This window comes from Tripterygium wilfordii, chromosome 11 (assembly GCF_013401445.1).
Source record: "Tripterygium wilfordii isolate XIE 37 chromosome 11, ASM1340144v1, whole genome shotgun sequence".
NCBI classification, from domain to species: Eukaryota; Viridiplantae; Streptophyta; class Magnoliopsida; order Celastrales; family Celastraceae; genus Tripterygium; species Tripterygium wilfordii.
In genome coordinates, this window is record NC_052242.1 from 2,460,095 (window position 1) to 2,475,463 (window position 15,369).

The 15,369-nt window shown below is 38.0% G+C and overlaps 2 protein-coding genes across 3 annotated transcripts; both read right to left on the bottom strand.

Annotated features, from left to right (window-relative positions):
- Positions 1-508: 508 nt before the first annotated feature.
- Positions 509-4,880, bottom strand: LOC120009373 (putative disease resistance RPP13-like protein 1). The gene has a single exon (XM_038859939.1). It carries the CDS (start codon positions 4,772-4,774, stop codon positions 1,232-1,234), a length of 3,543 nt encoding a protein of 1,180 aa, XP_038715867.1. The 5' UTR covers positions 4,775-4,880; the 3' UTR covers positions 509-1,231.
- Positions 4,881-6,743: 1,863 nt separating this feature from the next.
- On the bottom strand, positions 6,744-13,128 carry LOC120009567 (uncharacterized WD repeat-containing protein C2A9.03-like). Of its 2 annotated transcripts, XM_038860206.1 has the most exons (6): positions 12,828-13,128; positions 12,270-12,417; positions 11,959-12,126; positions 11,329-11,415; positions 8,395-8,529; positions 6,744-8,304 (listed from the first exon to the last, which is right to left on the bottom strand). In XM_038860206.1, the coding sequence occupies exons 2-6, from the start codon at positions 12,411-12,413 to the stop codon at positions 7,489-7,491; spliced, it is 1,350 nt and encodes a 449-aa protein (XP_038716134.1). In that variant the 5' UTR covers positions 12,414-12,417; positions 12,828-13,128; the 3' UTR covers positions 6,744-7,488. The 2 variants fall into 2 exon arrangements, with proteins under 2 accessions (XP_038716134.1, XP_038716135.1); XM_038860207.1 differs by lacking the exons at positions 11,329-11,415; positions 11,959-12,126; positions 12,270-12,417; positions 12,828-13,128 and adding an exon at positions 9,703-11,268 and having other exon boundaries at positions 7,115-8,304.
- Positions 13,129-15,369: the final 2,241 nt, after the last annotated feature.

The following is a 15,369-nucleotide window of genomic DNA, read 5'->3' on the forward strand; positions in this document are numbered from 1 at the left end:
CCGACAAAACCGACCGTTTAGTCAGTTATTTTCATGTCAAAAAAATCCCCAAAAATCGATTGAAACCGATCGCGAACACCCCTACTAGAATCTCTCTGATGAATGCTCTTTGCACACTGGATCCCAAGTCCTGAACAGATGCTCATTGGGTGCATACATTTTTCATGTCATCTCTGCTTCAAGACCTTCAACCGCTACAACAATCTCCAGGCCCATTTAATAATCCTCTGCATTACCAAAACTACAGAGTACTCTGTTTTTTCTGTTTTCTTTTAAATATCACACGATGCCGTTTTGGCGGAGATCCATATGTGGGTACACGGGTCCGAGACTCCCAGTACCGTGAGGGACTAGAATCGCTAAAAGGCGCACAACCGCGAGCAATGTCGGAGATTCCATGCTACTGCTGCGGAGAAGAATGCAAGAACAACATAGAGCAGCCGAGAGCGAAGCCATTAAAGAATTTATGAACCCTTTGTCCCTTCAAACGCATTACAAGACGAAGAAGCACGGTTTGAATACTACAAAAGTAGCGATAATGCATATGCAATGTACTGATTCAAGCCTCAACTTTAAAACAGTACAAGTGGTACAGCATAGTAGTATGTAGTATGAGTAATAAACTATAGATGGATTGGTGAGGAATTTCGACAAACACTTAAGAGTGCAACCACGATACAACCAGGTACTGATATTGACAAGTCTCAAAAGAGCCAACACCACAACGACGACAGACTACAACAATAAGAACAACAGAGAATCATTCCCAGAAATGAGAATCACTGTTACCTACAAGCAAAGCTGCGATTCACTCTCAGCCACAGTACAGAACAAAGCAGTAACACAAAAGTAAATGTCTTCTCACAATCTCCAAAAGGGTCACCTCTCACGCAGACCCATTATGTATAATTGTATATGACCACAAATCAGAAGCGGGGTAGACTTCAAGAGTCATGGCCCGTTGGATTTGGTTCTTGGGTCGAGTCTTGCACCATGGACTTCACCAAATTTGTTGAGTACTCACTCAGTCCCCTTAGAGATCATCGATGGGAAGTTCAATAACAATATAAGGTGTAAGAACAAGAACAACATACCCAAAAAAAAAAAGAAATTTCCTTTGGCTGATAGCCTGATATCTGTTCTAATGGACTTTCTGACGAAGTAACTTTTCAGCAACAAAACACCCAACTCTGACGGATGATCCCATTTTCTTCCCTCCCCGAGCAGTTTTCTAATCAAGGAGCGGACAACCGGAGATACTCATTTCAAGAGAGAGAGGCAGGGCGTCCTTTGGCAGGGATCGGAGTTCAGGGCAGTGTTCGATAGATAAAAATTCAAGAGAAGTGAGCATTTGGAGTCTCATTGACACAGATTCCAGACTCACGAAATCTCCTATATCGAGATCTTTCAAAGAGGTGGGAAGCCAACGACAATTATCGTCTGGAAAAGACACCACATCTGCAGTAGCAGGACATTTACCTCTAACTGAAAGTATTTTAAGAGAGGATAGCATCCCCAATCCCCACTCTGCTATTGGCTGTTTCAGATTCCCACAGCACTCGATTCTGAGTTCAGTAAGGTTTTGAGGCAAACCACCATCTTCTTCAATCAAAGACACCACATTAGGCCAATTGCAAATTTCAAGAGTTTTAAGAGCAGCAGGAAATTTTCCGGTCGGAAGGGAGGCAAGCCGCTCACATCTCTTGATCTTCAAATGCTCCAGATGAGACTGAGGCTGGTTCTCATTGTCATTTTCCATCATCAGTCCATCAGGTAAAGACAATAGATTTCCGCAATCTTGGATTGTCAATTTCCTTAACGAGGTAGGCAACTTGAAGTTTCTGTCAAAGTACTCGAGGGAAGCGCATTCAAGAATCTGTAAGTATTCAAGAAGACTCTGCTCGCCATCGCCGGAGTAAATTACTGGGAAACATTGCAGAGCGTCACAACAGTTAACACGAATGTGTTTCAGACAACATGGCAAACCCATTGGAGGAAAAGATACCAAATTCCGACATCCGATGACTTCCACTTCAGAGAGATGTCTAAGTCTGGACAACCCACTTGGCAAACTCCCCATCAATTTAGGACAATTATATAGCCTAAGCTTATGAAGATTAGGGAAGGATTCCCCACCCATATTCCCATGAGACCATTCAATCCACCCTAACATATTACCGATATCCAACCTCTCTAATGATGGAAATGGCACTACGCCATTCCCATAAAACTCACCACCTATTGTTTTCACTGCACCCAACCCATATATGCTTAGCTCTTTGAGTAAGCAAAGTTGCCCAAGTGGTGGTAAGAGAGTGATTTCGCCACAATGCTTCAGATGCAAGGAAACCAATTTAGAAAACAAAGGAATGAAAGATGAGAATTCTGCACCGCCGTAGGATGAAATGGTAAGGCTCTTCAAGTTTTGATGAGGTTCAAGTGATTCGAGTACCGACATGTCATTCCTTCCAAATTCATCCCATTCTAATACCAATTCTTCAAGCCCTTGCTTCCCCTTTAAGTTCGCTAACTTTGCATCTTGTACATTTTGAAGCCCAAGAATGAATAAACTGCCGCGAAGATTGTTCAAGTTCTTGAGTTCAGCGATTGTGGTTCCGTCGCCTTCTTTCACAATAAACTTGGATAAAGTCTGAAGATTTGTCAACATACCTATTCTGGATGGCAATTTTTGTAACCCAGGTGTCTTAGAAATATCAAGATGCTGCAAGTTCACCAGATTTCTAATTTTATCCGGTAACTTCTCGAGTATCGGACAACAACACAATAGCAAAGTTTGCAAATTAAAGAGAGTGCTCACTGATTCTGGAAGCTGTCGAATATATGTATAAGATAAGTTCATGTATCGTAGGTGTATCAAATCTCCAATTGAATCCGGCAGCTTTCTTATCGAGGAATTAGTAAGAGATAGCACCCTTAAGCATTTTTTTTCTGGTAATAACTTGTACATCATCTTGTATCCATAGACTCCCCACCAGTCGAGAAAATAACCACTGCTTCGCCCAATTGGAAAATCCACCATTGTTCTCAACCTCTTCATTCGAGTAAAGATTTCATACTCATTATCTCTGAGACAAGTAAAAGATGCATGACGGACATTTTGATATTTCAAACTTGACACATCATCCTCGAACTTAGTCTCATAATTATAGCAAATTTCTGTTGCAATGGTTTGAGCAAGATCACATACAAGATCATGCATCACAAATCTTGGCGTCGTACTCCTTGATAACTGAAAAGATGATCCTGCTTGAAAGAATCGACTTACTTGATTATAGCTCGACGATTGAAAGAATGACCTTGATACCAAATCGTCAAAGTATTGAATTCCCAAGTCCTCCATTAGCTTCCCTCCCTGGGGATGGTGCAAGAAGCCTTCTGCCATCCATAGTGAAATCAACTCATCTCTGTCAAATTCATAATCCTTGGGGAATATTGCACAATAAACAAAGCATCGTTTTAAATGGGAAGAGAGATCATTGTAGCTCAGTTTTAGAGTCGGACGGACACTGTTGCTCGTTTCTGATGAGTTCCACAATTTGTTTCTCAATACACGTTCCCATTCTCCACGACTTCGTTTATTACGCAAGAGACCTCCTAATACTTTTGCAGCCAATGGAAGCCCATTACACCTTTTCACCAACTCGTAGCCAATATCCTTTAGATCTAAGAGTGCTTCGAAGCTTTGTCCCGCCAAAGCATGGCGAGCCAGTAAGAACAAGCACTCATCATCCGACAACTCCTTCACACAATAGGCATAAACATCACCTGTGATCGGTGCAGCATTATTCTTACGAGTGGTGACAATTATTTTGCTACTGAATAGTGCGGAAACAAAAGGTCTACGTAGTAGATCCCATTGATTGTGATCCTCTTCCCAAACATCATCTAGGATGAGAAGAAATTTCTTTTGAGACAATCTCTCTTTCAATGTTTCTTGAAGTGAATTCAAATCTAGATCCTTCAAATCGTGGATCTCTGGAGCAATATACCGCAGAATTTTTCTCGTTAAGATCGTAACATCAAAATTTTCAGAAATACATACCCATACCTTGATGTCAAAATAGTCATTTATTGTAGAATCGTTGTAGACTAGCTGTGCTAAGGTAGTCTTACCAATTCCTCCCATTCCCAATATAGGGATCACAGAAATGGAATTGTTACCACCTTCTTCATTCCTCAACAACATCTTAACAATAGCTTCCTTGTCATCATTCCTGCCGTAAATATGCGATTCATCTACCAAAGAAGTTGTTGGTGGCCTTTCCTTCATCTGGTTGGATCTCGCCCCATTAGCAATCCTTCTCAAATTGAGAGTCTGCGCTTGCCACACATTAATATGTTGTAATCTATTAGTAATGTCTTTTATCCTGGATGCCATCTTGTTATTGAACGCAAAAGATGTGAAACGAGTGGGGATGAACTTTCGTAGCTTGTTTGTGCTTGCCTGAGAATCATCCATCACCTTGCGTTTCAAAGCTTCAGTGTTGAACTCATCCAATAAATCTTCTATGTCATAGGTCAGGTCTCGAAACTCATCAAGCCATTTTTTCACTGCAGAATTTGTCATTTGCGTGTCCTCAGCATCATCGAGCAGAGTGTTGATTTCTGCCAGCATCGTCTCCCAGTCCTTGAGGTCGGCATGGATTTTCTCCCGTCGAGCAAAGATGTTCAGTTGATGAGAGGTCAACCTTTCAATCAATGGTTGAACGGAAGCCGAGAGGAGTGCTCCTCCAAAAGCAGTAGCGAATTCCATTTTAACAGGAAAAACTCAAGAAATCAAAAGAAAAATCTCACAAAATAAGCTCCTCCTGTATGTCTTAGATGTTTTTTTTTTTTTCTTTTTTCGTTTCTTTCGTGTCGTTTGTATGGGAAAAAGGACTAGGGACTTATTCTTACATTGTTTTGGTGAGGTTCCGGGAAATTGCGGCAAAAGCCAGCAAAGTCTCCCACGATGAGAGAATTTTCAAATGACGCCTCTTTTTCTTTGGATTGATTTCACAATCCTATACAACATGTTAGGTAAGGAGTCACATCCCATTGAAATATAGCAATTGTAAAAGAACTAAACGCGTGATATGATAGAAAAGCGACAATAATACATAGGTGTAAGTCCATGGTCTTTGGTTTGTTTTCAATGGGTTTTCTATTAGCAGCACTAGACATACCCATACAAATTTTAAAATTATGAAACTCTCTTAGTCAACATATGGGTTAATACAACTTTTAATCACTGAAAGGTTAAGCATTTTTCAATTTGATCACTCAAAGTTTAAATGTTTCAAGATGGTCACCTAAAGTTTTTATTTGTTTCATTATAATAACTCGGTTAGAATTCTCACATTTCGGTCAATCTAAATGCCTATGTGGCATTTTGACCGTCAACTCCAATTGACTTCTTGTTTGCGTGGCTTGACACTTGCCCACATGTGGGAAAAAAATTTGCAATACAAATTTATTAATCAAAAAATGTTTTAAACAAAATAAAAACTAGAAAAATTAAAAAAATCTCCCATCAATGCCGTTACCCCCTTCTCCAATCTCCATAGCGCCATGTATGATCTTGAAGCCAAACAGCCACCACTTCACCAAGGGCACGACACTCACTTTGCTCGACTACTATGACCCAACCAAGCTCCAGATCTCCAAGGACAAAGTGTACCGAATCAGACACAAACCAGTGTTCGACCTTAAATTGTGTGTTGACGAAAAAATGGGTTTTAATAGGTTAGGTGTTGAGGTGTTCCGCACTGAAAGATGCCATCGTGCGCTGAGGACTTGTGGTCCATTAAGAGGCTCAGAGAGAGGACTATAGTGAAGGGTCTTTCGGTGAATGGACAAAATCACCTCTTGCCATGTTGGTGAATGGACAATCTAGAGTTGAGGGTGATTGTTGTAGCTTTTGCACAAAAACAAACCCATCTCTCCGGTCATTTGAAATTGGCACCCATTGAAGATGAAGGAAACTCAATACCCAGATCGACTAGAAAGTTCTAAAGTGTTTTAAAGGAAGCAACTTTAATTCATTGGAGATGGATTTCAAGGGAGAGATTCACGAAAGGACGGGTAGGGTTTCTTATTTGAGGTGATTGTGGCCACATCATCCACGTTTGTCCAGTCATCACGTCGTCTAGCACATAGTCACAAATTAACGTTGGTCTTGACGGTCAAAGCGCCACATAGGCGCATAGACTGATGGAAATGCGAGATTTTTGACCGAATAACCATATTGAAACAAATAAAAACTTTAGGTAAGCATCTAGAAATATTTGAACTTTGAGTGATCAAATTGAAAAATGCTTAATCTTTCAGTGATCAAAAGTTGTATTAACCCGTCAACATATACTAAAAGCCACCGTAGAATATGCACGACAAAGCTGCGAGCTATTTGTGTTTAGCACATGCCTGCATTATTCTCCAAGTCCATTAATGATGGCCAGATATGCACCACCATATCTGCAATGGCACATCCAAACTAAAGATTCAACAAGAACATAGCAAAAGGAGCTGAATTAACAAAATAGAAGATATACTCTGGCCTCCTTGGTCATTCTCAGGTCATTAAAGCTCCGAAACAAATGCATATTTCATGACAAGATATATTTGTTTGCATAATAACTCCAACCATCTTTCCCTGAACCAGCTCAACAATAAGTACAGCCAGAGCACTTGACTAGCTTAATCGACAACCCCAGCGCTTTGGCTCAACGATAGAGAGACTAGTATTTAGAAGCTAAAACAAACTACTTGTATTCTCAATGCATTCAGAACAAAGATCCGGAGACATGTAATAGGTATTAGCAAGAATATTCTGGACAGCAAAGCTTCAACGTATAGTTACCTTAGTTCAACCGAATGGCACAGCATAGTACCTCTGGCAGACATGAATCTGCAGTGGCCAGCAGAAGAAAATTTGTTATGAAACAAAAAACACAGATCAAGATAACCAATCAAGCTCTGTTTATCAGCCCAAGGAGTAAAGACGTTAAAAAATATATTACTTTGCATAAGTAACAAAACTGATCTCACTGATGCGTCCGATAACGACTGAAAGTAAACTCGGACCTTAGGACATTTTCAAGATCAAGCTCATCTTATCTGTTTGAGAATTCCTTCAAAGGGCATCGTCACCTTTCACGAGCTCTCAGCAAATCAATAATTACATTCAAAAAACATATGTTCAGAATCAAATGAATGATTACCATTCAAATAACAAATGAATGATCACATTCAGAAAAACAATCACATTCACATTTACAAAGAAAAAATTTATGTTCAGTAAAACCAAAAGCAAAAAAAGGTCAAAAAAAATCACACCAAGAAAAATATAACATCTGAAAACCCAGAAACCTCAATCAGCTTTGCTTCTAAAATGTCCGCAACCCAACAACCCGGGCATCAACTTTTAAGTTAAAACTAGGTTTCATGCGAGCCAACGAACCCTTTGTTTACTATGCACATCTAACCATCTTAAAATATAGAGTCCAAATACTGGTTGTGGTGCTTCCTCTTAAACTCTAACAAACTACCATAAGTGCGGTCGGCAACACCAACAAATAGAGCCTCCGCATCAGGGCTGAATGATATCCCAGCAATCTCCCCAAACAGATCAATCTCCTGGGACTTGACATACCCAGCTTCTGTATCAAAGACATGAACGAAGTCGGCAGGCTCAGCCATGGCCAAAAATCTGCCATCAGAGGTGAACTTCAAAGCTCTAATTGCCCCCATATTACCCTTCAACACAGCAAATGATTTGGACAAATTCCTTATGTCCCATAATCTACATGTTGTGTCTTGACTTCCAGTTGCCAAAATTCTGCCATCTGGGTGCCAAGCTGAAGAAAAACAATAGTCCAAGTGCCCCTTAAGGTTCCCAGTAACTTTTCCAGACTGGGCATCGGCAATCAAGCAGTCTGCACTGTCACCAAGCACTGCAAGCAGTTTTCCGTCGGGGCTAACAGAAGCATTGTTCACTGACCATTCAAATGAGAAACAATTTGCACAAGCAAATTTCGCAGTATCAAAGATCCTGACTTGAGCATCGTTGTTTGCAGTCATAACCCTCAATGCACCGTTGGAGTTGTGGAACACATCTACAGCATTTGTTATGGCATTTTCATCCGTAGTTATCTTACAACAGAATGCAACTCCTGGCTGATTCACATACTTGCAGATAAGCTCTCCCTGGAAACCACCAGCCACCATTAGATTCCCTCTGACAGCCATGGTGCTTATCTGTACTCTGGAAAGTGAAGGGGGTTGGGACAACAAACCAGGCTGTTTCTGCACAAAATACCGCATAACCATTAATACATCCTCATAGGCGATTGGCAAAGAGTCCCACATAGATCATGTTTCCGATAAGGTAATTACCAGTGTGGGAATGATTGGTTTAGCCACATTGAGTACTTCTTCGCCTCTCCTAAGTATGGAGGACCAATGCATCACAGAGAAGTTTTGCATGAGGTAGACATCATGCTTTGATGTAGCCCATAAAAGATTCCGCAGCTACAGAGAAAGACAACCAAATAATTGGCCCATCAAAAACAGCAGTCAACAATTCAAAAGGGCAGGCTGTATAAATGCTGTTCATCTTGAAAGAAAATGATAAAATTTATGCATATGCATCAATCTTCAAATGCAGAGACAAATTTCCAATATACAGAAAATCATTAGAAGATGAAAATCTGTAAAATGTTCTGATCTTCCCAAATTGAAAATTGTCGTTTCAGAAAATTTCAGAACCAGATTCCAAAACAGTTTTATTTCAAAACCAACTACAATTATAGAGCATCAAACCAACCCCAAACAACTAAGAAAAATGCTTATTTTTCTTATAGGATTCAGATGAAATATTAAACAAGAGGATTCACAAATAAAAGCGCCAATGCTACAACTAATCCATGAGTTGTTAAAGCTTCCATAAAAGCTAGACTAATCAATAAGGTCCCTTGCATTTTTTCCTCTGCCTTGGGCTCTCGCAATGCCTTCTGCAGGTTGACCAGCAGCATTCCCTTGACCAATCCCGTGTCCTAGTGTGCATACACCATAAATAAAACACCAGTAGAAAATCATAGATTTGGAGTGAAACTTGTTAATGGATTCATGTTCTTGCATTACTCCAAGGAATGCCACAACCACCGACGAACTATGAATATAACAATTGGCGACCAGAAAAGGCACCAACCTTATCAGGGGTTGCATAAATCTAATCCTATTGCTGATTTGTATGTTACAGACCTTGGAAACTACACGTGCAGTCACCAACCAAAGATTCTAGAGATTGAAAGAGCGATTAAAAATACACCTCATGGCTCCCTCAGGATTAAAAAAGAAGGGAAAGAAAAGCAAAACAAAATGAGCAGAAAATGAAATATACTTCCAATGGTCCCACTAAAAAAAATGAAATACAAAGACAACTTAAACACACAAATGAAGAGCAAAGCACAAATGCAATGGCCAAGAAATGGAAATAGAAACGCAGATAATATAAATGAGTGAATTTCAAAAGCCACAAAAGACAGTATCTAAATCATCTTATAATGTGCTTGTTGTATCAAGCATGCAGAAATGTAAATTTCTATTTTAAACTAGGTCTCCTATGAGCAGGAGATATCTACACTAAGCAACAGGAACTGCTAACAGAAACCTCTAAAATGTTCAGATTTCTCCCTATCATACCATATTAAACGTGGCGCCAGCATCTCAGGCAACTTCCACCTGCTTAAGACGGAAATAAAAAGAGATGGCAATCCTAAACGCCACAGAGGGTTAAAGTGATAAATATCAAATATCTAACAATCAGCACACCCCATAAAGTTGCAACATAAAAACACAATTGAATAAAAATCACCCTGGTAAATACTTTACCTCAAATAGCAATAGCAGATTTTCGCTTGCTCAATACAACAAGTAAAAAAAATCACGTTCACTAAAAACTCAACTCTCTTTTATGGCAAAACATGAAGAAAGATTTATGCAGTTAGCTCTAAACTGAATCTAACTTCTCCGGCTCATCCAATATCCTAATGATCAAAATGATAAATGTGCATGCTATAATGGAGGAATGCAAAACATAGAGCTCTAGACTGTAGAACCGTATAGCTATACAGCAAGTGCATAACTACAAAGCTCTACATATAGAAGGTTGACTAGGATCACACTACAGGAGCATGCCATGCCCATATATGTATATATCTAATTCATGCAAAGGATATCCGTGCCCAAGTGAGTGCATGTTTCTGTGCGTGATGCCACAAACATTGTGCTTATACATAATGGCTGTTACTGAGAACTTTTATTCACATAATCATGCATATATCTAAAGAATGCCAAGTCATACCATCGTCCATGATGCATCAATATCCATTACTTGTCAACAAATCCTGTTCATAAGAAGACTCTGGCACCAATTCAAGATTGTACCTTTGTAAAATTAATATTTCAATTATTATAAAAATTTGAATAAGAAGCATCCTTCACAAATCTGCAAAAAAGGATCCAATAAACATAAACCCACCACTTGATGACATTAGGAACATCAGCATACTTAAAATGAGTATAAAGAAAGCCAAATCCAAACACGGGAGGGCATAATCTAAAATTATAAATATTTGAAAAATGAGATATTCAGGGACAAAATTTTCATCATAAAACAGATTGCAAAACTACGCCCCTCAACTTTGAAAGGTCATCCTAATTTTTTAGGCCAGAAGCCTTGATAGAAAATTTTAGAACTTGGAAAAATCAATTCAGATGCTATCTTTGTTTGGCAAATAATTAAGAAAAAGCCGTCTTACACCTAATCTAAATGCACAGCTTCAAAAGTTCATACCTTTGAATGAAGGACACTACAACAATCACACAAAAATATATCCATAAAGGTAGCAAAATTATCACAAGACCTGCAAAACTATGAAACTACACATAAATGGGCTGAAAGAACATGAAAATGAGGGCTACTAATACAGTGACCAAAAACGCCATCACCGAACCTTATATGGTCTAGCAATTGGCATTACAAAAGAAGAAGGTATGAAGCAAAGATCTTAGAAGTTGAAAAATACATTTTATAAAGTTGTGTTAATTCTAAATAAGTATGTATCATACAATTTTTGTCCTATGAAGCAGAAAATTTGAAAGAACCTGTGCAAGATTGATGCATGATAAAATACGTAGTCAAAATATCAAACAAATGTTATCGTATGGTACAACTCAAAAAAATATAGAGCTTGTGAGAAAAAAAAAGTATCAGAAAACAGTGATGGCTGATGACAGAACAATAAAGAATCCGTGCAAAGTCTCTACCTGGAAATGAACAATTGTTGATTTCACAATCCTTGTGTTGAACTGGAAGTCATAGAAGGTCTCCCCCTTCTCTACTTGCAAGCACTCCTGTTATCAGCAGATACTTAGCATTCCCTTTTGAAAATAACAAATCTCACAAAGAAATATTCAAGTGTTCCACTTGTGAACATGACTGTCCATAGATAATTTAGTAACAAGTTAATAACCAATCATATGATCAAGTGTTACTTATTTCACTAGGAGGAGTAGATTTCATGCCTTCAAATCTCTAGGCAACAATAAGACATTCGTCAGTGGAAAATTGTGTCATTATGGGATGGAAATCTCACGACTAAATCCAAAAGCTAAGTGAAAAAACCCAAAAATGAGGACAAAGACATTTACCACCCATTGATATTCCCAAGAGTAGAGATACTTAAGAAGTTCATTTAAAAATATAACATATCTTGTATCAAACTTGAAGAGTCTTCTTCCCTTAATCAATATTGATCTTTGATTAAATAAATAAGTACCATGCGCAATGACTACCAAATCCATACAAAAATTCCATGAACAAACCTATTGATCTTTGACAGTAAAAAGTCAGGATAACAAAAGTTGGTGAATCCACCTTGGGTATAATAAACTAACCTTATTCAGCTCCGTACGAGAGTGGGAAAGGCTCTCGTAATTCTTGTACTGCTTCAATCTTGTCTCACGGTACTTATCTCTGGAAAAATTAAGCCTCTCCCAAGGAATTCCCTGAATATCCTTTCCATTTCTAGCCTCTAGAGCGGATGTATCAGACTTTTGCTTACTCTTTAAAGGCCAGACATAACAGGACCAACTTCAGTACTAAGTACTAACAGGAAACTTCAAGCATAACATAGTAACATACTGAGCTAAACTCCAATGAAAAGTAAACTAATACAAGTCTTAACTTTGACAAAAGAGGAAGTTACCTGCTCAAAATCATCTTCAAAGTCGGAGTCAAAACCGCTGTCTCTTTGAATTTCTGTATCCCCAACGGGTTCATCATCGGATTCGACCATATCATAATAATCATCAACAATGTATTCAAGATCGTCGTTATAGAAATGAGCCATTATCCTGCAATTTTTAAACTCAATTTCAGTCTCACGATGGTCTATCAAACAAAAAAAGTCCCAAACTAGTTTTAAAACGACGAAATGGTATATGATTACTAAAACAACATTGTACAGTTAACAAAAGCATAAACAGAATGGGAATAAAGAATACCAATAAACAACTACATAAAACAACCAAACAGGATCACAGTGGATGAACAGAGTCTCCCTGAATGGAAAACAGTAGCTTCATAACATACATATATAGCGACTAAAAACAGTATGCATACTCTTTTACGTTCAACACGTAAAGAATATTCAATTGCAACTAGGGGAAAAAAAAAAGCACCAGCCTATAACAATATACAACCTGCTCTAACAATAGGCCTAAAACACGACGATTAAGGAAACGACATCGAAATCCAAAATTACCTCCGAATTTTGAGATGCGAAGACGTTGAATAGCAAATAAAACAAGAAAGTATGTAGCAAAAGCTCAGGCCAAAATGGCACTACAGCGCCAGAGAACAATCAATCTCCAACGATTTCTCGGGAAACAAACGGAAATAGAGAAACAATATTATCGCTTCTCCAAGAGCGGGTTAGGCCTGAGAATTTTTCCGGTTGTAAAGTAATCAAAAAGAGTAACCGACGTTGATGAGTCTCTCCGGAAAGACAAAACGGAAGAGAAATATCTAGAGCGAGGTTTGCTAAAAGAGCACAGAAGGCATAGCTCCTGGTGTGCTACTTATAATGCGAGGCCAGAGCGGCTGAGAGTGATTGTGGGTCCTACACATAGGCTGGGGGCTCCACTCAAACCGACCCCGGTATCACAGTATCAGGACCCATTTTCAGTTTTCACGGCCTTTAATGCCCCGGGCTTTGATTGGTACATCTATCATGTAATTACAGTTTGATATTTTTGGAATAAATCAGGAAAATTAAATCTTAAAGAATATTTTCATTGTTTTGGAATAATAATATGATTCCGATATTTATAGTGTTATCAAAAGTTATAGCGTTACTATTGCAAAAATAGATTCCAATACCATGTATTATATGACACAAGTAGTAAGAAATATTTGCCTTTACAATTTACATCCACTTGAAAAAGTAATATCAAAGAATTTTCTCTCTTTTATTTCACACATGTTATAGAATTTTTTTTAATTATTTATAAGCCAACATTCCACATATATAAAAATATTAATGGTTTGTTTTTTTTTACTCATGGACTTTGCATGATTTTCAAAAGTGAAAAAGATATGAGTTGGGACGGTTACAATTCTTTTAATTATAATTGGCTATAATTATCTCAAAATCATGTTAAATCGTGGATTTTTTCTTTTTACAAATAACACATTAGGATTTAACGTTTAGAATTTAAGATTTAAGATTTAAGACTTACTAAGTACGTTACAGAGTAATAACATAGTTGGTTATATCTTTACATTTAAGGCGGATGATACTAAGATTGGGAGTTCGAACCAGCTACGAGTATTTCTATGTGGTTTTCCTGATTTTGTGAGTTTGCCCATTTCCGAAGAGAGATTAGGAGCCCCATTTTTTCTTGCATGTGCTTCGCCCCAGTCTTATATATTGTCAGTGTGGTGCGGACTATTATAGTTGTCTAAGATTTACGCTCAATTAACGATCTGAAGGGCATGCAGGGCAGAGTGCTCGATCACTAAAAAAAATTTTAGGACTTACCAAACAAAAATTAAGATTTTCCTTCTAAATCTACTATACTCTAACATTAGAAACACTAAAATTCACAATCACACATTTTAAACCATAATTTAACCCACTACATTCTAACATTATAAACACTAAAATTCTCAAGCACACATTTTAAACCATAATTTAACATGTTTTTAAGGTAGAATTGTGACCAATTCTAACTAAAAGAATTGCAGCATCTTAAAATCATTGGATTCTTCCTCTTTTAGGAATGCTATCCTTTTATTTTAGGAACTGCTATCTTTTTATGATTCTTTGAAGGATTTACTTCAATGAGAATAGTTTCTTGTTGATTCTACTACTTCTAAAACAGGCAAACTAAAACATTGATGGATTGTTTATCTTTTATTTAAGGCATGCTATCTATTTATGATTCTTTTTCTATATACTTGTTCAACGAAATTTGTTAAATCTACGTCGTTTTTTATACATGGAAGAATACTAATTGGACTATACATATATAAGTATAATATCAGTCATAAAAATGAACTAATATTTTGAAAAATTAATTAATATTTTTGAAATATTGAGGCGATTTATATATGAAATATACATGGTAAAGACTAATAATTCTACGCCACAAAAAAATAACAATTATGCAAAAAAATGGTGGGGCTTTTGATCCATTGAAGCCGGCTTAGGGTATAATTGTAATAACAATGACAAATATCTCAATCTTCTCGCGCTCATTTCCTTGACTTTGGAGTTTGGAGTTTGGCCGGTCGCGGTTTGACTACGGCCTACCGGTACACTATGTAGACTCGACAACAGAGAAAAAGAAGAAGAAGAATATACTTGACAGCTGTCAGTTGCAAGCCCGTAACATAATTAACAATTAAAACACACAGTGATCTTCACAAGCGCTCACGTGCAGGTCCACGTGGTTGGCTAAAAAGCACTCACTTCAAAATCTTGTCACTCTCTCCTTCCACCACGTGGCTTAAAAGAAGATGACTGGCGGTCTGTCTCGATTTTCCCGTCTTTAACAACATGGCGACTCTGACGGCGTTAACTTAACACAAAAAAGCCGTTACGGTAACCATGGTTAGCTTTCTCTTATTGGATTGAGGAGAGATCCAGTGTCAAAAAACACGTAACTCTTCCGGTGGACACCTCCTAACCTTCAGATTAATCTGATGGCTAAAATAATAATTTCATTTATTTTACAGCACATATTACAACTAAAAAAAATCTAAGTGAATCTCCTCTCTCATCCCCTTCTCTTCCACGCCAT

Excerpts from the sequence above, each read along its gene's own strand:
- LOC120009373 (XM_038859939.1), bottom strand. The coding sequence starts at position 4,774 with ATGGAATTCGCTACTGCTTTTGGAGGAGCACTCCTCTCGGCTTCCGTT.
- LOC120009567 (XM_038860206.1), bottom strand. The coding sequence starts at position 12,413 with ATGGCTCATTTCTATAACGACGATCTTGAATACATTGTTGATGATTAT. Across the intron at positions 11,416-11,958 it reads CTCGTACGGAGCTGAATAAG|GAGTGCTTGCAAGTAGAGAA; the intron begins GTTAGTTTATTA and ends TGCTGATAACAG. Across the intron at positions 8,530-11,328 it reads CAACAATTGTTCATTTCCAG|CTGCGGAATCTTTTATGGGC; the intron begins GTAGAGACTTTG and ends CTTTCTCTGTAG.